Source organism: Morchella sextelata (assembly GCF_020137385.1).
Source record: "Morchella sextelata strain SCLS chromosome Unknown scls_17, whole genome shotgun sequence".
In the NCBI taxonomy this organism is placed as follows: Eukaryota; Fungi; Ascomycota; class Pezizomycetes; order Pezizales; family Morchellaceae; genus Morchella; species Morchella sextelata.
In genome coordinates this window covers 1,304,609-1,326,072 of record NW_025408632.1, presented here as the reverse complement: position 1 = coordinate 1,326,072, position 21,464 = coordinate 1,304,609, and the positions used below count along the sequence as shown (strand labels likewise).

At 46.8% G+C, this 21,464-nt stretch overlaps 5 protein-coding genes across 5 annotated transcripts; 4 read left to right on the top strand and 1 right to left on the bottom strand.

The window, feature by feature from the left end:
* Positions 1-1,488: 1,488 nt before the first annotated feature.
* Positions 1,489-4,804, top strand: H6S33_004448 (uncharacterized protein; the record flags this gene model as incomplete). Its single annotated transcript, XM_044835809.1, has 3 exons — positions 1,489-2,056; positions 2,140-4,677; positions 4,749-4,804. 3 exons carry the CDS (start codon positions 1,489-1,491, stop codon positions 4,802-4,804), a joined length of 3,162 nt encoding a protein of 1,053 aa, XP_044691186.1.
* A 3,118-nt stretch (positions 4,805-7,922) lies between these two features.
* On the bottom strand, positions 7,923-9,552 carry H6S33_004447 (uncharacterized protein; the record flags this gene model as incomplete). The annotated part of the gene is made up of 7 exons (XM_044835808.1): positions 7,923-8,009; positions 8,078-8,100; positions 8,991-9,061; positions 9,121-9,229; positions 9,317-9,390; positions 9,442-9,465; positions 9,518-9,552. 7 exons carry the CDS (start codon positions 9,550-9,552, stop codon positions 7,923-7,925), a joined length of 423 nt encoding a protein of 140 aa, XP_044691185.1.
* A 2,254-nt stretch (positions 9,553-11,806) lies between these two features.
* H6S33_004446 (uncharacterized protein) lies at positions 11,807-13,543 on the top strand (the record flags this gene model as incomplete). The annotated part of the gene is made up of 1 exon (XM_044835807.1): positions 11,807-13,543. One exon carries the CDS (start codon positions 11,807-11,809, stop codon positions 13,541-13,543), a length of 1,737 nt encoding a protein of 578 aa, XP_044691184.1.
* A 2,282-nt stretch (positions 13,544-15,825) lies between these two features.
* Positions 15,826-18,321, top strand: H6S33_004445 (uncharacterized protein; the record flags this gene model as incomplete). The annotated part of the gene is made up of 1 exon (XM_044835806.1): positions 15,826-18,321. The coding sequence occupies one exon, from the start codon at positions 15,826-15,828 to the stop codon at positions 18,319-18,321; it is 2,496 nt and encodes an 831-aa protein (XP_044691183.1).
* Positions 18,322-19,665: 1,344 nt separating this feature from the next.
* Positions 19,666-20,918, top strand: H6S33_004444 (uncharacterized protein; the record flags this gene model as incomplete). Its single annotated transcript, XM_044835805.1, has 5 exons — positions 19,666-19,786; positions 19,854-20,317; positions 20,388-20,506; positions 20,574-20,655; positions 20,718-20,918. 5 exons carry the CDS (start codon positions 19,666-19,668, stop codon positions 20,916-20,918), a joined length of 987 nt encoding a protein of 328 aa, XP_044691182.1.
* Between the last annotated feature and the right edge of the window lie 546 nt (positions 20,919-21,464).

Sequence of the window (21,464 nt, the reverse complement as noted above, 5' to 3'; positions counted from 1 at the left end):
CATTGAAAAAAGACAGCCTTAATTCTAGACGACCATCGTCAGTCAGATCTGAGTTCACGATGGTTACTCACGACACTCCTTTGCCTCTTCCTCACGCACAATGCAGGGAGCACCTGCTGGTATGTACCTATTGAATCCCAACAATACTGTATACTGACTCTCCCTTTGTCCTCCATGCGAGTCGCAACGGCTTACTTTTATCGGTGGGCAGCGGGCCAGAGCGACGACTAGGAGTATCGAATTATGCATATTTTTACCTCACGACACCACTATTTTTCCGAGGGCGTTCCACCTAGACTGGTAGCAATACTACTAGCACTTTGTCAACACTTTCGTAGAAGCATTGTGCTTCCACCAAGAACGGGTGCATGGCAAAAATTAATCTCAGGGACCATCCACGATGCAGCTGCAGGGTTCAAACCGGGTGTGCGTGCTCCAGGATACAGAATGTCGGTGCTTGAGTACATAGGCCAGCACGCTCGTGATAAGGAACGACCCCAAAGGAGGATTGTATCTGGAAGATAAGCTGTCAGAAGACGACATACGTGTATGGTAGCATTGAATATGTCGTGAAAAGAAAGGAGAAGACATTTGGGGGCGAAAGGGGAAGTTGGAAGGGTGAAATGTTGTTGATATATCCGATTCTGCTGACTCCTTAAAGCTGGTATATCCCCAGTACAAGCTATCTACGAGCTCAAGAGTACAATCATAATAATAATTCCGAGAAAGAAAGCAAATAAGGATAACCTGAGCTTCCTTTCTTGTCTTCCATTCTACCGATTAGCCCCAGGGCCGAGCAGTACCGTATTACCGGCTTCCCTTTATCGCAAACCGGGACTGCTATCGCTGGAGTCATCACGTCCACTAGCACTACGCCGTCGCCTCCGTACAATTAAAGTTTACTCTTGCATTCCACTTCTATTTCCCCTCATTCTCCCCTCCTCTCCCTTCTTCCTCTTCATCGTCCCTCTTCTTCTCCTTCTCATCTTTCTCATATATCCGTGGCAAATTTCTCACCACTTTATTCGCCGGTTTTTTACTGGTTGAGTGGTTTTCCTCTTTGAGCCTTAACCCGATAGTGTCCGCATCGTTGTGACGTTCAGGGACGTTGCCATCTCGCATCTCATCGCGCCCTGACTGGTTTGCCTCTCTGCCTCGGCTACTCGCGGCCTGTCGCAGGCAATATTTGTTACATCACTGACAGCTTTTAGAATTGCCTGGTTGTACTGTTTTCTTGCTTTAAAGCAACTCAGTAAATCTGTAATTTCTGGGCTCTTATCTCTATATTCACAGCCTTTCAATAAAGCATAGAAAAAATTCTGCATCGAGGTTTGTGGTGGCTTTTTTTTCTTTCTTAGCCCTTATCCAAATAATCTCCCAATCGAGCTTAAGCTTATTCCGTTATCGTATCGTAGGTCTCACGATAAGAAAACCAACACAAAAAAAAATTCTCTCAATTGATCGCATTTGAAGACAACAACAGCAACAATGTCTTCGTCAGCAATGCGTCGTTTGATGGTCTCAAGGAGGGTGTTCTCTTCGCCGACTTTGGCCAGAGTTCCAAGCACAAAACCTCATTTTCGTCCTGCTTCAGTACCTCATACCCGTTTTGTCGCCACTGCTGCCCTTACAATTCCCAAAATTCAGAAGCGCACTTACTCCAGTACAACCATTACTGAGACCGAAAAGGCAGTTAATGTTTCGATATTTGAGCCGCTCGATACCTTCCAAAGGCGCCACATTGGTCCCAATGTGGCAGAAACAAACAAAATGCTTGCAACGCTTGGATATGATTCTCTGGATGCATTCGTTAGGGATGTAGTCCCTGATAATATCCTCTCTGAAAGGGCACTTAAGGTCGAGCCCGAGAATGGGTTGAGTGAAAGTCAGCTTTTGGAGAGGCTCCGAGGAATTGCGAACAAAAACAAGATGAGGAGGACGTATATTGGTTGTGGTTATTATGGAGCCAAGACCCCAGCAGTTATTCAGAGAAATGTGTTGGAAAGCCCAGAGTGGTACACTAGTTATACCCCGTACCAACCTGAGATTTCCCAAGGTAAGTTTCATTCAATTCTAAGGGTTCTTAGTTTCGAAATGCTTGGCAGGGGAACGGTCTGCTGACTCATTCCGTTTTTGAAGGACGTCTTGAATCTCTCATCAATTTCCAGACTGTCGTAACTGATCTCACCGGCCTTGCAATTGCCAATGCCTCCGTTCTCGATGAAGCTACAGCCGCTTCTGAGGCTATGACCATGTCTTTGGGTCTTCTTCCACTCTCCCGCCAAAAGCGCTCCAACAAGACTTTCTTTGTTGATAGCAAAGTCCACCCACAAACTATTGCGGCCCTGTACTCTCGTGCTGAGGGCTTTGGGATTAATGTTCAAGTCGGCGATGCCCTCGATCTTGCCGCCGTGGAAACCGTCGGCGAAGATCTCATTGGTGTTCTTATTCAATACCCGGCAACTGATGGGTCAATCAATGACTACTCAAAAGTTGCTGATACTGCGCACAAGTTCGGGGCTACCTTGTCGGCAGCCACAGATTTGCTTGCTTTGACTATGTTGAAACCCCCTGGTGAATTCGGTGCTGACATTGCATTTGGAAATGCTCAGAGGTTTGGTGTTCCTCTTGGTTACGGTGGTCCTCATGCTGCGTTTTTCGCGACTTCAGACAAGGGGAAGCGAAAGATGCCAGGTAGATTGATTGGTGTCTCGAGGGACCGGTTGGGCGACCCAGCGTACCGTCTCTCACTGCAAACCAGAGAACAGCACATTCGTCGTGAAAAAGCCACCAGCAATATCTGTACCGCACAAGCCTTGTTGGCAAACATGAGTGCCATGTATGCTGTGTATCACGGACCAGCAGGATTGAAGGCTATTGCGGAGAGAGTGTATGGAATGGCTAGGATTTTGGAGGAGGGTCTTTCAAGGTTGGGATTTGAGGTCAATGGTGGATCAAAAGCCGAGGGTGGCTACTTTGATACCGTTGTTGTAAAGGTCAAGGATGCTGCCGATACTGTGGCCAAAGTTGAGGAGTGGTATGGTATCAACTTGAGAATACTGGACAAAGAGAAGGTCGCAATCTCTATGGACGAGACCGTTTCATCTCAGGACCTTGAGGATATTTTTGCTGCCATGTCTGCTTTTGCAGAGAGAATCCCTGGAAGACTCAAGTGGAACGAGATGTTGACTGAGATTGCCGAGGACCTAGAGATCGCACCTGGTGCCCCTACTGCTGTCCCTGAGGCATTTGCCAGAACCTCCAAGTACCTTCAACACCCGGTATTCAACAGCCATCACTCGGAGACCGAGATGTTGAGATACCTCCACCACCTTCAATCCAAGGATTTGTCGTTGGCCAACTCCATGATTCCTCTCGGGTCTTGCACAATGAAATTGAATGCAACAACAGAAATGATCCCAATTTCATGGCCTGAATTTAATTCTCTTCATCCCTTCGCCCCTGTCGAGCAGGCCCAGGGCTACAAGCAGATGCTTGATGAGCTTGAGACAGACTTGGCTGATATTACTGGTTTCGATGCGGTTTCTCTACAACCCAATTCGGGAGCCCAGGGTGAATTCGCTGGTCTCCGTGTTATCCGTGAGTACCTCAAGTCAACTGGTCAGGCGCACCGTGATATTTGCATCATCCCGCAATCTGCCCATGGAACCAACCCTGCTTCGGCATCTATGGCTGGAATGAAGGTTGTTACTGTCAAGTGTGATCCAAAAACTGGTAACTTGGATATGGAGGATCTCGAAGCCAAGGCTGAGAAATACAAGGACTCTCTTGGTGCATTCATGGTCACATACCCTAGCACCTACGGTGTGTTTGAGCCTGGTGTCAAGAAGGCATGTGACATTATTCATTCCCATGGCGGACAGGTTTACATGGACGGAGCAAACATGAACGCTCAGGTTGGTCTCTGCAGCCCTGGAGAGATTGGTGCGGATGTTTGCCATTTGAACTTGCACAAAACATTCTGCATTCCTCACGGAGGTGGAGGACCTGGTGTCGGACCAATTGGTGTCAAGTCTCACCTTGCACCATTCTTGCCAGGGCATCCACTTATCAAAACCGGTGGAGAGAAGGCCATTGCTCCAATTTCAGCGGCACCTTGGGGATCTGCGAGCATTTTGCCCATTACCTGGTCATACATCAAGATGATGGGAGCTCGTGGTCTCACTCACGCTACTAAAATTACTATGCTCAACGCTAACTACATGGCTGCCCGCCTCGCCCCCCACTATAAGATTCTCTACACAAACTCCAAGGATAGATGCGCCCATGAGTTCATTCTTGACGTTCGTAACTTCAAAGATACTTGTGGAATTGAAGTCATCGATATCGCCAAGCGACTTCAGGATTATGGTTTCCACGCACCGACCATGTCATGGCCAGTATCTGGGACCCTTATGATCGAGCCCACCGAGTCTGAGAATCTTCAGGAACTTGACAGATTCTGTGATGCATTGATCAAAATCAGGGGAGAGATTGCTGCTGTTGAGAATGGCGAGATGCCTAAGGAGGGTAATGTTCTCAAGAACTCTCCTCACACACAGAGGGATCTGTTGGTGAGCGAGTGGGATAGGCCTTACACCAGGGAGATGGCGGCATACCCGTTGCCATACTTGAAGGATAGGAAGTTCTGGGCCACCGTTACTAGAGTGGATGATTGTAAGTTTCTTTAACCCTTGGGGCGGTTTTTATTTTTTTTTTCTCTTCGTGAATGCTAACCAGCGATTTAGCATACGGCGACCTCAACTTGTTCTGTTCATGTGTTCCCGTCGAGGAACATGAATAAGCAAGATAATACAAAAGTTAGAATGTTGGCAAGAGTGATACTCAGCATTCGGGTTTGTTTGCTTGTAATAATGATTGGTTAGATACATGGACTAGATTTCTACACATCCTGTTTTATTGTTTTTTCTTTTTTTATTTTATGTTTTAGACCCACTCGGTATTCATCTATTCGGTGTTCGGTCTTTTTTGCGGGGATTTTACTTTTTACACGCGTACGGGGGTCTGTGGGTTTTATATTGTATACCTAGGTTTGGGATGTTTGGGTGGCATTTGGACGGTTTCTGGTTTCGGGGATGAAAGGAGTACGGACTTTCAACATAGTCTGGTTTTGTTATTAGGGTTGCTATAAAATACCACAGTTTAGCTATAGCTAGAGCTTTTATATTCTGAATGCAGGAATGAAATTAGACATTAATAATTATGTGCAAGGTAATAATATCTTAACTAGATGTAACTGTTTGTAAGATCGTTGATCTGATACCCAAAAAGCTTGAACTTTAACTGTAACTTGCAGGATCATCTTATACAGCTTATCGAGTTATATACGGCCACTCTGCAAAAGTATTTGTGATTTGGAATACAAATTCTAGACCTTTGATATCTAGATAATCACGCATACATCTTATTTTTATGGTGTCATCCAGTCAAATGAGTTTTCATATAATGTAGATACTGCACGAGGCCGGGCAGTCGCCATTTCTATTGGCAATGATCAATAATGCTAGTTTTTACAATATCAAGAAGAAGACTTCCAAACCCAAGAATTAACTATCCAGATCGAGTATTACTAAGAGAAATTGCGATTTATTACTCATGGTGACCGGTAGTCCTCTCTAGGTATCGATTCTAAGTCCATGGGCCGGAGTACTGGTGATATCTAGGCAGCTGCAGGTTATCATTACTTGGTTGGTTGTAGTTATATAAACCAAGAAACCAGTAACGGAAATATCATTTTCAACCAATCGGCATAAGAGACAAAGCACCGAATTTTATTCCACATAACTACTCCACCAAGCTTACGGCTGGCAGGTTTTGTTTGGTGTGGAACTTAAGTTAACCTCGGAAATAGGGTTAGGTCTGTGTATCTAGATAATTAAGTATGAATCAGGACATTACTCTGTTTTTTGATCAGGCCCGACCCAATCCCGACAAGCTTGTCCAAAAATGACGGGACATTTTCAAACGGGGAAATTCTTTATCTATCTCAACTCCGTTAAAGTAGACTAATGGAAAGGCTTCCTGATGACAACGAGGAAGCCTATGCTATCTCGATACTGCTTCGCTCGTTGAACCCCAAATATGCCGGATCTATGAAACTTTGCCAAAGCACTGCTTATCTAGGAGGCATGCAAGTGTTTAGTTCAGAGAACTGCTCATTTTTTTTTCTAAAACATATTCCTGGTAGTTTTGGACGGCTCCTCCCCCTTATCCATCGGGGGGAGGCATTAGGTGACCACTAAATCACAGAGTTTTGCGAAGTACCTGTACCTTTGCATCTTAAGATAATATGAGTTGGACCACTTTGTTCATCAGGGCAGGGCGCAAAATACTTCGACCTCATGAATCACACTAGCAAGCAGAAGGATTCCATGTAAATATGACCGCGACAAGGCCCGTAACACTGAACAAGGGATTGCGCTCCTACTCAAACCGGTTATCGAAATATATCATGAGGAATATTACTTATCATGGCCTCAAAACCTGTATTACCTACATGAATGAATGCACCAAAATATCTAGGAGATTGATACATGTTTAAGATATATCTATATTCCAAACCCTTCGTCATCAAACCTCCTTTCGTCATCTTACTCCCTTCTATTCGATCGGTTAGGCCATCTACCGAGCTACATTACTCTGGTTTTTTGTACCTATCTTCTTAAACCAGTTTATACTGATATGTGGCCATATATCAGAGACTCTAATCCATAGCTGGTATTTAACATATACCAACGAAGCCCTCGGAGCGGAAAGAGTCCCATATAAGAGAATGGCTCCCGTATATGCTAATATATGCGTCGGCTCAACAAAAATAACAAAGCTGAAAAACCAAGTTTAAATGGGCTGAGTTTTGTTGGGAGGTAGAACAAAATAATTATTGGAACTGGGGGTTTGAAGACTTTGAGTGGTCGGGTGATCATTACCGGTACATCTACCTGGTAGGGATTTCTTATCAGTGGCAACTGCAAGATCTAAGGGGTAAAAGTACTAATCACGAAAGTAAAGGCACGCACCAACCGAAGTATTGGATACGAAAGAAAGTTATATTAAGACTTTATATTGATTCTGTTTGGAATATATTTTTGAGGGTCGAGTGACCAAACGAACACAGGCCCTTTTTTGTTATCATCATGGATTATCACTCGACTATAGTCTTGGCTGTTTTCCGGTCACTAAATTATAAACTACGTTCATGTTTCCACGGCATTGTTCTCCGCGGCCATGAAAGCAGGGACCATGCTTGAAAGAAGCTGATGTCAAGCTGTCAGAAGAAAATCTCCAGGAGCATCCATGCTTGGAATGTTACAACGTACTTTTCAGGGTTGCTTGGTTGGACAAAGCACAGGTATCTTGCGTCTGAAACATTGGGGGCCAAAACCGGCCCAGTAGATCATCTCTACTCCGTGGAGACCGAGAAACCTTAGCTCGTCATATTCATATCGCCAGAGAATTAAGATAAACTTTTGAATGAAATATCACTCTGCTCCGAAACATCTGTGCGTGTTACCAGGAAGGCGACAGGAGAATTATCAACTTCCTAACAAACTCTCGCGGCTCACTCTACCGGAGCCTTTTATCTTCAATTCCAAGACTCTTTCGGAGGTGCTTTTATGATTCAAGGGCCTAGCAGCTCGTGCAGGCGAAATTTCTGGCTCATTCCAAAATCTCGTGAGATAATGTCCACGAGGTTGAAGACTCGGAACTCCTGTGCGACACGCACACGATGTCTAAGTCACTTCTTCCCGCAATTCGGTAGTTACTTACCGGCGCACTGGAGAAGCACTGCCTTTCGCTTAATGTCAGGGGGAAATAAACAAAGAAAAAGAAAACAAAACATTGTGTGGGGTTTGTTCATAGTTTAGTGATTGGTACTAGCTGGTACCCCCGATATATCAATTTCAAGTGTGCTGGTCGATTTCCCCGCGCCGCATCATCCCAAGACTTGCGAAGAAGAACCCCCAAAGCATCGGCCGGGCGACGGGTATCTAGCGCACGATGAGCTTAAATTTTATCGATAAAGAAGCGCGAGCGCCTAGTGGGAGCGCCGTCTCACGTTAAGTTGGTGCCCCCACATGTCTGTCACCCCCACGAAACGTCAATGCTTCTTGCTGCTGTGTGTTAGAGCAGGCGCAGCTTCGATCATTTCCCACTCCTCCTCCAGCTCCTCCTCCACTGAAGACTTTCCACACTCGCTCCAGGTTTGGGGTTCATTTCCGGCTACGCAAAGCCTCAATTGATCTGTTAAAAGTATCAAAGCTGCAATGCATACCCCGCATCGAAGGGAGCATGCGAGCGGACACGGCCGGTAGGCCATTCGCATAATGAAAACACCTAGGTAGCTGTGAGTAGGAGGTGTCTGTATGCAGCACAATATGCTACGTGTATTGTTTGTGTGCTTTTGCTCCTGTATCATGGGAAAAAAGGACTAATTGGGTTTTGTGTGTTATAGCGATTGCCATAAAGGAATATCTAAACCCAATACTCGGGTTTTCACGTGGGGAACAATATCACCATTCGTCCCCAACAAATTAAAGTATCGGGCGGAGCAGTGTGATACAGCCGATTATCAAAGACCCACGACTACGGGGGACACGATTGTCTGAAAGAAAGAAAAAAAATTATCACCGAGGGTACATAGGACAAATCGCAAGCAACGGGTACCGAGTCCTAGGATACCGATTTACTTTATTAGCTTTGACCTAGGACTTTGCCGAAATATGTTTCTCCCTTCCGCCGCCAGCCGTTTTGCTTGCTATTTATCGCTTCTTGCGGGATTTGGAGATATAAATTCGGGTTTCACCTAGATTTTTTTTTCACCTGCTCTTTTTTTTCACCTTCCTTTCCTTTCTTTTATTTCTGGGCGCGGGGTGCACATATTGCTATGCATACGACTTTATATGAACGTGTACACTGTACACGGCTAGAGGGTACTCTACTTTCGATTCAGCCGAATCAAGCGTCCTTACATATGTAACATGTGAGAAGTTGCTTCTTTCCAGTCGAAATCCGGGTTGCCGGAAGAAAAACAAAATTGTCCCTGTCCTTGTCCAGCCGGTTGATCTCTAAGAAAGAATATTTTCCTAAGGAGAGCTGTACCTGAGAAGTAGCCAGGACTTGAGTGAGGTATCATGAACCGAGTCTTGCCTGACTAATGAATTATTTGAGGCCCTTGCGGCTTTAGACTGGTTTACGCGTTCCTTCAGAACTAGAATATATGTGGATTAAGTAAGTAGGTCAGCAATGAAACTAATCTTGGATCGACCGATTAATTACTGTAGATCAGGATTCTAACCAGGTATGATACGTGGTTGTGCCAATGCTGAGGGCCGGAGAGCAAGCCATGTATGAGATGTATGTACGAGAACTCTGTTCACTTGAGTCTCCACTTGAGGTACTTCTTAGGTACTTGGATTGTACTCTTGGTATGGATGTACAAAGCAACTACTACGAGTCTTTATTAATTGCAAACATATCCAGTTAGACATGTGCTTACTGTAGGTTCTCCAGCAGTAGCGAACTCCTTAGCATCCGCACCCCCGTTCGTTGTTGTCGACGTCCCCGTTCTGGGCCGACTGAGAATACCTAGAGTACCTACATCTACCTGCAGAGTAGAGTACTGCATACAGTACAGGGGAGACTCGCACAAACCCGATCCGTCGGGCAGCGCTCTCGATATAGAACACTAACAAGCTAGGCCTTCCGGATAATTATTAGTGATTTTTATTTGGCAAGTTGATCACTCTGCTCAACCCCCCGGCCCGAAAGAGGGTCGAAAAAGATAACAGGACCCGAAGGCGTGGTTTGCGGTTTAGCGCAGGGTCCCTCCCTGCGAATGGGAAGGGTCTGTGATTTGGTGACGGCGGGCCCCCCACAGCTTTTCTTTGTAAAAAGGTTCGCCATCGATGAGATGCATCGATATGTAGGCTGCTCATCATGTCAGTGTTCTTCTCCAGAGTTCCTGTGGTGTCACAGGACTCCGTAAGAGGAAGCAAAAGCAAACGCCATTGCCGCGAGTGCAAATTCAACGGAAAAACAACGAACGCCTCATGAAAAAAAATCTATCCACGGATAGTGCGATTCTCAACTATGTATGGTCGGGACACGGTTGCGCCGCTGGATAGAAGCCAAAACATAAACTAGAGAGCAAATTTCCGAGAGGGTGCTGGTTATATAGCTCAGGGATTTTCCGTTAATGATTTATTGAGCAAGCACTGGTAAAGTGCGTGGAGGGGTTCTTCGTATTGAAAGGTGAACTAGAGTAACTAGATATGCGTTAAGTTATGGATGGATTTTCCATTTAGGCTGGTACAGCTTATCCCATATGGCTACCAGAACAGTACCCAGAATTGCTCATCCAGGTATATACCTGTCTAAGCGCTTTGTAGAGCTAGTTTATATAGCTGGGTACCGGTACCGATGTTTTCTACTGGAGAACACTGGAACATCATCAACAGGGGAAAGATTAGATTTGGTGCTTAGCTTGCTGGGTAGGGTTTGGTATGCCTGTTTATACCTACTACTGCTAGGGTCAAGTAAGGCAGTAGCCAGCTGGGTACAAAATTATCCCTCAAACTGGGCCGAACGAACGAAGGAAGGAACGGAAAAAAGTTGGCGATCGGTTGGGGTTGTGGAGATTGATTGGGTACTTCGTGGGGGGTCGCATCGAACCCCCCATACCGTAGAATGACTATCACATGAAGAGGGAAGGCGGCTCGTTGTGGCCAACGGTAACCACCACTCTAGGCAGCAAGCCACAGCCATACTATCGCTGACCCTAGATACCATCCACTTCTCTTTGTTTGTACCACACTGACTCGACGGTCATCCTCGCATCTCGTTTACCAGCTCGGGGCCGAGTCCGTTTGATAGATAGATATGCGGCGGCGGCGAGGGAACGCTAGGAATCGAGCGAGAGAATGGGGAAGAGAATCGAAGAATGGAAGGGGAAAGCATAGCGCACTAGAGAATTAGTATGTAGCCCATCCCATTAACCATGAACACCCCTCCTTCTCGGTTGGTTGTTCCTGGGCTTGGGAATATGCGTAGCTCGCGTGGCATGATGCTCTAATTTTGATAGACGTGATTTGATAGGTTGTGGGTAACTGACATAGCTACACCCTTTTTCATGCCTTCCAATTTCGATATCAGAGATGATGGTGTATGTATGACATATATCTGTAGGTTACAGATATCCTATCAATTACATGTAGGTATCCCAGATATCAATCTATCTTGGAGCGCGCGAGAAACAGCCCCATGCTGTTTTAGAAGTACGACATTCAGTTACTATTCTTCCTTACATCCTATCAGAGAAGCCAAGCAAGCTATGGCATCAAGACACGCGACAAGGTTGCCGACGGCAAAGGTTACTCATGTCATCAGAGCAAGCCTTGGAAGCAAGCCCTAGTCTCTAGGCTAGATTTGTTACTCTTACAATTTGATCTGATCTCTTTTCAAACTGCCTGCCTGCCCGCCTGCCACCACCCCCCCTTCACCCCCCCCCCCCGGGGGGGGGCACAACGTTCTTACTGCATGTACGTACTTTGAGCCTCTATTGGGACAACCTCGGGCCACTGGGGGAGGCTATTCTTTTCGGGGACCTAAAATGTTTCACGGGCCCCACATGTGGTCACTTTCCCAAATGCAAAAAAATCCCACACTTTTCCCAGCCTGGTGGCAACTAAACCGATCCCCATAGCGTCCCCAGTGATCATTGCAAACTACTCTAGAGAGAGTAGAGCATCATCTTTAGTATAAGGTCCGCCCTGCACCGCTCCCTCCCATGGCTGCCCTCACGATGGCCGACCCAGCAAGAGCAGACTTTTTCCACAGCATGTACGGATACGGAGGCCACGGCGCTAGCCTACCACCACCAGTAGTCCTCACCTCGACCTGGTGGGATGAGCAGAAGATTGAGGAGACCGTCTGCCCCAGATACATACGAGAACGCATCACCGACAGTGCGCTGAGGCGTAAGCTGGAGGAACCTTTGAAGTTTGGAGAAGGCCTCACAGAGGCAACCTATTCTGAGTGGATCGTGGAGCACACACGCAAGTTTTTCCTGATATTGTGTGATCTGGGATGCCCAGAGTATATTTTCAACATCATTGATGAATCGTGGGACGACGAGGATCTGCCGCTGTCGATGGCAACGATTGAGAGGTTGGAGCTTCCGGCAGTGTCACAGGATAAGAAGTTTGCAAAGAAGCAGTATGCGTATCTGGTTAGGGAGTTAGTGGAGGGACAGCACACGGACTTTGAGGATGAGGAGTTGGTACCGTTGGAGGTTATGTCGAGACGGACGCAACCCGGGTCGGCGAAGCAGACGGTGGAGAAGGTTTACTTCCCAAGATCACGGGAAGTGTATTATTCTCGAAGAAGGGTGCCATTAGGATACGGAAGCCATCAATTGCCAGTCGAATCCTTCCTTGAAGAGATTGAAACCCTTAACTCAATCACACATGACCATATAGTGAAGCTGCATCTTTCTTACACACATGAGAATGTGGGATTTCTTGTTTTGTCGCCGGCACTCGAACTCAATATCAAGTCCTTTGTTCAGTATCCACCCACGACATGGAAGTCGAATACCAAAGAAGAACGGCGACGGATCATCTTCAATTGGATGCTCTGTCTCAGCGATGCTCTGGCATACCTGTATGACAGAGGAATTGCACATGGCGATATAAAGCCATCCTCAATTATAATCGAGCAGAAAACAAACCGAATCTTCCTCTCGGACATTGGCAACTCGAAACGCCTAGATCCTACCCAAAACATTCCGCAATCACCCAACTGTGGTGGAATCCAGGACATGGAAGCCTACGAATACGGCGCCCCAGAGCTCTGGCAGCGAACACTCGTATCCCAAGAATCATCCAGCCCCCCTACAAACACTATATTCTCCGGCCGCACGTACCGCAAATCATCAACCCATTCGGAGGACAGCATCTCGATCACCAACAGCACCCAAATCGGGCAATGGACAGCCTTCGCTTCCAACCCTTCCAAATCCGACGTCTTCTCACTCGCATGCATCTTCCTGGAGATCCTCACCTTCCACGCAAAGCGCAAGACTACCGCATTTGCCTCGCACCGATCCCATAAGAACCGTCGCTCCCGCGAATCCGCGCCCCCGGATTCATCGTTCCACTCAAATCTCGGCCAGGTCGAGACGTGGATCACAGATAGTCTCATGAAAGACGCGAGGAAGAAGATGGACATTCCATTCTCTGACGGACTCGGCCTGTGTCGAGAGATGCTGCAGCGAGATCCAGAGAACCGGCCGGACCCGCGCGGCGTGGTTGGGCGGCTGTACCACACGGTTGTGGCGCCGGCGGTAGCACCAGAGTTGCCGCATTGTGGGAGCAGCGAGGTAGATGTACCGATGGGCCTGTTTACGGGATGGAAGGATGAGAGTGGGCGATCGCTGTCAACGGCGAGTAGTCTAGGGAGGGCATCGAAGAGGTCGACGATCTCGACGATTAATAGTTCGGACAAGAGGTGGATGGCGATTTAGAGTTTCGAGGTCTAGCTGGCCTGGCGTTTATGTTTTGGAAAACCTTTTGTTTTTGTTTTTGGGAGGCTTGTTCTTGATCTTGTGGTATCGATATAGGGTATGGTGCGGGTGTTTGTGGTTTCTTTTGGGAGGCAGCAAATTCTTTTTGTCTATTTTTCTTATGTTTTTGGATGGGCCGGGTTTTTGATATAAATATTTTTGTTGATTCTGGTGGGGCTTACTTTCCTGTTTCTCTTGTATTAGCTTTAGCTCTGTCTTTACTCTAGTCTTGGTACTACCTTACTTTTCTTTGTATTATTATCATTGCCTTCTGGGTACATATTTTTATTTTTAACGATAGTCACTGGAATGTCAATCATTCTTCATACAACCCGTCTTTTCTTTTGTTGTAAGTAGTTGATCAAAATCAATCAGATTCAACCACAGCTCCATCAATCCGTCCTTTCGTGTGTGTAGCCGTTATTTCTCCTTCCAACTCTGCTTTAGGCCCGCTCTGAAGTTAGATTTGCACTCAACATCGGAAACCGGGGCCACACCCAAACCAAAATCTCTATCTATAGAACCGAGAGGCTTATTTAGTTGAGCTTTCTCGATCATGAACGACGACCCGCCTGCCCATGACGTGGAAAGACATGACTGAGAGTGTGTAGATCCCGCCTGTAGCGTGAGGGAATATTAGACGCCACCTTTCCGCTTCTGTCTTCGTTTATTAGCATGGGGAGGGACTGTAGGATTATTAGGAAGTACGTTTAGGGTTAGACACGGTAGAGCTACTATTTGACGACATACTATTATTTGGTGAGTTTTATGGTGATTTGATGTAATTATGGGGGATTTTGACGGGTCGTTTAAACTGGGGGCACAGAGAGGTCCTTGCGTCGCTCAAGCTAAAGAGCTACTGCTTTTGCTGATTGCTACTGCCTCGTGGTGATTTGCAGTGTGGTGTTGAGGCGAAGGACTTGGGGTTGATCGAGTGGTGATGTTAGAAACTTATGGCGGTGATGTATATTCATTCATGAATATATGTAATTTGCACACTTTCCCCGTATTTCCTTCCTCCTGCTGCCCTGAACAGGAAACACAGGGGACGCTTGACCCGACTTACCCTAATCCTGGATCTAAGTAGTCCACTAGATAAATTTATAAAACCTTTCCTCCGCCTCAATTGAAGAGATCTAATGGCGAAGACGAAAGGCTAAATTCGACAGAGCGGTGAACATGGGCGGGAGCTAAGCTAAAATCAAAGATCTAACCAACAGTCAACGCATAGCTACCCACCGCATTTAGATTCTGTTATTTACGTTCGTCCTCGTGGGCTGTACGAAGGCGGGAGCAGTATGTACATGTGGGTACTTCGTTGAAGACGAATCTACAGGTAGTATCAACTCGAGATTATTGAGATACAAGAAGTGTCAGAAAACCATACACATGATGATATTGCTATTAATGTGATTCACCTTCTCCAGCTGCCCACTTGGATCGCCCATCAATGCTTCATAGTATAGCTAATTCTCATGTAGCGTCATTCGCCTTCTTTAATTCTCAAGCATAAATAAAACTTGCTCACGATGCAATGCTGCTAAAATCCATGTACATACTGTGTAGTTCCTGATGTGACCTCGTAGCAGTCAACTCAGTGAGTGGGTATTCGTCGATGCTGCCTACATGTAGGCTTGCCTTCCCTTCCACCCCGCCAGGTACTGCTACTCTCTATCACACTAGCCTACACCAACACTTGCCTGTTGGGGCAGACCCAAACCCAACGTACTCGTTCGTCGTCTCTTCTGTTGTCACTTCTCTTCATTACCTCCATTCTTCTCCCTTCCACCTCCTCTTCCCTTACCATCCTCACTCATCCCCATCATCCATCCTTTGGATTCTTTCATCAGTACTTCCTTCAATTTATCCTCTCTTTTTGCCACTCAAATCTTTCATTCAAATTAAGTCAAACACAATCTCTGAATTCCAATTGCACTGGATTCAACCCGGTGTTGGATCTTGTCACAATACCAATCTAGTTATCTAGCCCTACATTCGCGGTGTAGGTTTTCTCTCCATTTTCTGCTTGACAAAAAATCTATGTCTAACTTTTCTCTGGATATTTCTGCCTAGCCTATTTTCTTTTTTTTCTCTTTTTTTTCTTTTTTTTTCGTCTCTGTGCCATTGACTGGAATTATCCAAATTTGTTTCGGTCATCACTCATCACTCATCACTCACAATTCGTTTGGATTCCAAACTTTCCCAACCAATAATTTCCTACACGTTTTAATTTAAGTATCGCCATGGCTGCGGATCTAAATACCGTCACTCTTTTCCTCCTCCCCGAGAGGATCACCCAGGCACAATTCTTTGCCTCTCTTACTGCGTTCACGCTTGGCAACTGGTACCCAAATCCCGCCATCAAATCTCCGTGGATCCCCAGTGCCATCCACCCAGCCTTCGATCCCATGGATGCCAATCTCAGTTTCGATCTTCAGAGCCTCTACGTTGCCGTTCTTTCCATGGGCGGTTTTGAATCCGTCGATCAATCCCAAAGGTGGGTTCTCGTGGCCATCAACATGAACCTTTGGCCCGAAGAATTCCACCTACCCCGCCTCTTTTATGTTCGATATCTCTATCAGTACGAGATATATGCCCGTAAAGTCCGCCGTCTCTTTACGGCCCGTAAGCGTCGTGGTAGGGACCCCAGAGAGTACTCGCAGCAAAAGTACATCCTTGGGTTGGAGGACAACGACCGTGAGGACTACCATGTTGCCTGTAGGCCATGGAGCTCAGTCGATATCCGTCTTGAGATCAAGAAGCAGGGCGTCCTTGATGGTAAGTTGGTCTTAATAGACTACTACACGATATCGCCGGCAATTCAGTTATATGTCACACAGAAGACGTATCTCGAGGCGACGGAGATTTTTGAGAATTATGCTCACGTTGGCTTGGTACATTTTCCACGTCCAGAGTCAATTGGCCCGCTCTCGTCCATCTCTAAGGACGAGGAACAGCGCGCTCCGAATCCCAGGAGCGACAGGCACCTCTCCAGTGAATGCAAAAAAATAAAATTCGACATGATTAGTCTCAACCGTACCCACATCTTTGAGACACATGTTAAAAACGCTCAAGAACCGCTACCAATCGTGACCTCCGAAGAACTTGCACCATTTATGTGTGACGATGTTGATTCCGATGCTAGTGACAATGACGAGGACTCGGACTGCGGTGAAGAAGCACCGTTACTGGATGGCATGGGCCATGATCAAGCCCAATTGGTCGAAAAGTTTGGGTTTGGTCGCCGCCCGCAAAGGAGGGGGAGAAGGAAGACCAAGGCTAAGAAACAGAGGAAACCCACTAAGATTGAAACCGAAGTTACTGATGGGCTGACCTTGGCCGAATGCCTTGACCGCAACCCTTTGGCCACCCCGGTTGACAACCCGGCCTGGAAAACCGAGCTCGTGGTAAAGTTCGGCTTCAAACAACATACTCAGGACCCGGAATCACCCAAGGCGGTCGTTAAAGAAGGCAAAAACTATGAAGAGTATATGCACGAAACCGATCATAACTCACCTGAAATCAAACGCTTCTTCGACGAAAGACTCAAGCTTGAAGGCGGGTTCTGGCAAATGGAACTCGATAGACTAGAGGCCTTGGAAAGTAGGGTCCGAGGTGACGAGGAGCGCAAACGCCAAAGGTATTCTAATACTCCTTCCCAGCCATGGGACCAAGTCAGTGCCGGCTCAAGAGCAACTCCCGAAAACTGTCATTCCGGCGAGACGTACAACAGCTCCGACAGCGAACCGGAACTTTTCCGAGTCGTCGCTCCTCCTCCCGGCTTCGGGGATATGCCGATGCCGATGCATGCGTATGCTCAAAGAGTCGCGAAGCACGAACAAATAACCATGGTCAAACAGTCGAACCATTTCCTTCCCCAAAATAAGCCTTCTAAGGAGACTTCTATCTACAGAGAGCTTGCAGAAAAAGATGAGATCAAGTTGTCTATGCTGCCGCCTTCTCGTCAGGAACAAAGACAACAGCTGGAGTCCTACTCTACTGGTGAATTCGCACGTCTCCGCGAGGAATATGTCCAGCACGAGAAAGCCGTCTCAGATCTTTTAGGCTCAGATACCTACGATGCACCCTACACCTCTGCTGATAACCGCTCCTATCACCGCTCTGGTCCAGGATTGCGCAAAAAGGCGAGTGATTCCCGAAAGATCCTCAGTCTTCCCAATGGCCAGAGACTTGACATCACCAAGGTCAATCCGCAGAACCCACCTTCCTACAATTACGCACAGCAGTGGCTCCAGGAGCGTGCCACTCCCGACGATGATTCATGCATCGGGATTCCGCGGGAGAACCAGATGACCCTGCAGCATCACGAGAATACTGCAATCAACCACGGGACTCAGCAGATTGTTGGTAAGAATAATTCCGGCGAGGCTCTCGGTACCCCAAAGCGTTCCAACGTCTACCCGACACGCAGCCCCGGGACCCCGATGTCCTATACCGCCCAGGGCCAACGTAGTGGCTACAGCTCTCCTACAGTCAACCAACAATATACTGGCGTTGGGGCCAGGAACAATAGTCCCACTGCAGTCAACCAGCAGTACCTTGGCACCAGGAACATGAACTCCAACCCCACTGTCGTCATCCAGCAGTTTTCTGGTATTGGAAACATGAATACCAAGGATACCAAGCTCAAGCTCACTCCCTCCGAGGATCTGCTCCTCTCGAATGCCTTCTACAAGTACCAAGTCGAAGTCGACGATGATGGTTTGAGGGATTACTAAAGTTTTCATTTAGTAATCTGGGACCGAAAACGACGATAGTCTTCACAGTGGTAGTTGAAGGAGAATTTGAAGACATGGGGTATCTTTTTCAAAATCTTTTTTCTTTCTCTTCTAAATTTCGCTCCATTGGGGAAATAACTGGCCCGACAATTTTCGCACGATTCTTTTTTTTCATGGTGTAATTTGATACAAGAGTAGCTAATTCATTAATTCAACTTCAATTCTTGCTGGCTATAAAAAAAAACAAGTACTTTAAAGCTTAAAAAGATTTCTCAGTATTAGAAACTGTAGTAAGCAACGAAATACACTTTAGGCTGTAGTAGTAGCGCTTGTGAAATTTAGCTCGCTAACGCTTACCACATACCCAAACTATTGACTTTTCAGTCATTTCCACTTCTAATCCATGACCATGTAGTTAGCTCGCTGCGCCACAAATGAGGCTACATGGGCAAAAATAAACTCCATAGGGCTGATATTTTCTTTATCAAGCAGCAAGCATTCCAACCCTGGGGATCCTCCCGTTTAGGGTTAAAAGCCACATTCTCATTCCGACAAACAGCCGTCCTGTATATACTCGTTGCGGCAAGAGCTCATGTGCCATAGCTATGAATATGTAGTTCATGTTGATATATTTGGCCATAGCTGGGCATGGTCGTTCATCAATTACCTGGCAGCCAGTCGTCCAGCCAAGTGTTCCAGCTTCAAGCTTCCCGATCTCCCTCTTGAGTAGGGAAAACTAAGTCAATCATCCCCTCAGTTTTGAAGCTGAGAGAACAAGCTGCATGCTTGATGAAATAAGCGTTTTAGAAATCGGCTCACAGCCCTAAAACCGCAGGGGGGTGCGGGGCGGCGCGGGCAGTGGGTCAGCACTAACGCTATTTTAAGAGGCCCCGATTCGGAGGAGGGGCTTCCTGTGGCTTGAGCCCATCACGATTGGGTAGAAGCGTGTCCTTCAGCCTTTCAACGTGGTCGAGCTTTGAAGGGTTTCTGTTTCTCGCAAAGCTTACATGCATTGGCTTGATGTCTCAGTTCACAATCAGCCCCAGCCAGCTGCTGCAGACAAGATAACCCACGATCTGGACAGACAATGGGATTTATATAAACAGCAGGTTGTGTGCGTCCTGCCCGCATTCTTCTTTTTTTTTGCCTTGCTTTAGGGTTTTTGAATCAAACTCCCCTCCTCCCCTTGGTTTCTGGTAGCTAGCTAGCTTATTCTCACGAGCTCTGCTTTTGAGTGTGTGTGAATTTAGATAGCAGAGATATATTATCGTCTATCCACCGGACTACCCAACTTCCCCACACCCCATATAATAATATTAATCACGGATTGGCATCGAGAACGAGATGGCTTCAGGTGGCTTCCGAGACATCTCAACCCTCTCCACGGGTCGACGGCCGAGGAGCCAGACGATGAGCACTGATGAAGAAGACCTACGAGATGTTGAGGGGTCCGGTCTTCTCGACGGTATTTACCCCCCCCCCCCCCCCCCCCGTATCCTATAATTGCTGTAAATAGCTAACCCCCTAACTAGAAGAAGGTGGTTACTTCGATGAAGACGATAACGACAACAACGATAGCGAGAGCACCCGTAAAAAGACCGAAAAGGGTTACACAGGCGTGAACAGCCGCTCGCCCTCCCCCCCACCAATCGAAGTGCAGCCCCTCACCGGCGTAAAGACAATCAAGCTCCTCTCCAAGGCTACCCAGCCGCCGCGCAAGTCGATCCTCAAGACCTTCAAGACCGACCGCGCAAAGCTGCTCTCGCGGCCGCGGGTGGTGCTTCGTATGTTTTCGCTGGTGACGGCGGGCGCGGTGCTAGGGTCGGCGGGGCACATATTGTTCCACTATATCGATACAAAGGATAAAGAGAACAGTGAAGGGGATCCGTTGTGGAATCCGGAGCTGTCGTTGACGCCGACGATATTGCTGCTGAGCATTACTTCGTACATATTTTTGCTTGATTCGATATTCTCGGTAGTGAGCTTTTGGCCAAATGTTTGTAGACCCCCCTCCTGGTTGTGTGGATTTGGTGCGGACGCAGGGCTGACGGGGAGTGATGCTGTAGGGGAGGTATTTGACGAATAGGTTCCTTGCTTCTGCGGCGTTGCTGCATTCGATGATTAGTTTCATCTGTGGGATGGTGGCCCTGACTCTGTCGGAGGAGAAGAAGAATCCAAAGTCGATGTATGTGCCAATTGCCCCCATTAAATCCTCCTGATGGTTGTAGTTCACCGCTGACTTCCCCCCACAGGTTCTGGGTTTGTAACACTGGATTTGAAGAGTCGAAGGAAGACATGAAAATCATGGACTTTGCCGACCATTGTAGTGAACAGGTAAAGCCACCCTGCCATTCATCTATTTGCCTCCGAAATTGCTCTACTAACCCTGCACACAGAGAGGAGCTTGGGTAGCTGCCTGTATGTGCACAATTGCACACGGCCTAATAATCCCCACCATACTCCTCGGCTTCTGGAACGGCCGAACAAAGCGGCAAAAGTTCCAAGACGCAGTAATAGTACGGGATCCCGGATATTCAAAGGGCAATGTCTTTCAGCGACTAGGTAACTTTAAGGATAGATTCTCGTTTAATAAGTGAAAAAGACATCAAGTCGATTATATTATATTATGAAATAGGCGTTTATGGTAGATTCTCTATTTTTTTTTTTTTTGTAGTTACGCATGCGCATGTGGTTGGCTGTATATATTACCCCGCTTTTTCCTTTTTTTTTTGTTATGAGATAAAAAGTGCGAAGAACACAAGGCAAGGCAGTGCGCCACAATGCATGATGTTTGGAGTTTTTGGTTGATTGGCTTGGGGGTGTTGTTGTGGTCGCTGGTGTACGTTTACCTTAGCGCAAGCTGGGTGATGATTACCCCGCCAGCTCCGATCGTACCGAGTGACATCCGATGACGGAAACCGGAACCTAAAATTTCCCAAAGAACGTTCGAACACGGTCGCAACAAACGAGAAAGAAAAATATCGTAACCCACACCGAGCCTTTAAGTTACATAGATGTCACCAAGCTATCACGCATCAATATCTGAAATAATAACCTTCTCTAAAGAACATTCAGCTGTTACAATGGCGCTTACCATTTAACTTGATTTAAGAGACCACGACCATGCAGCAATCAAATCTACA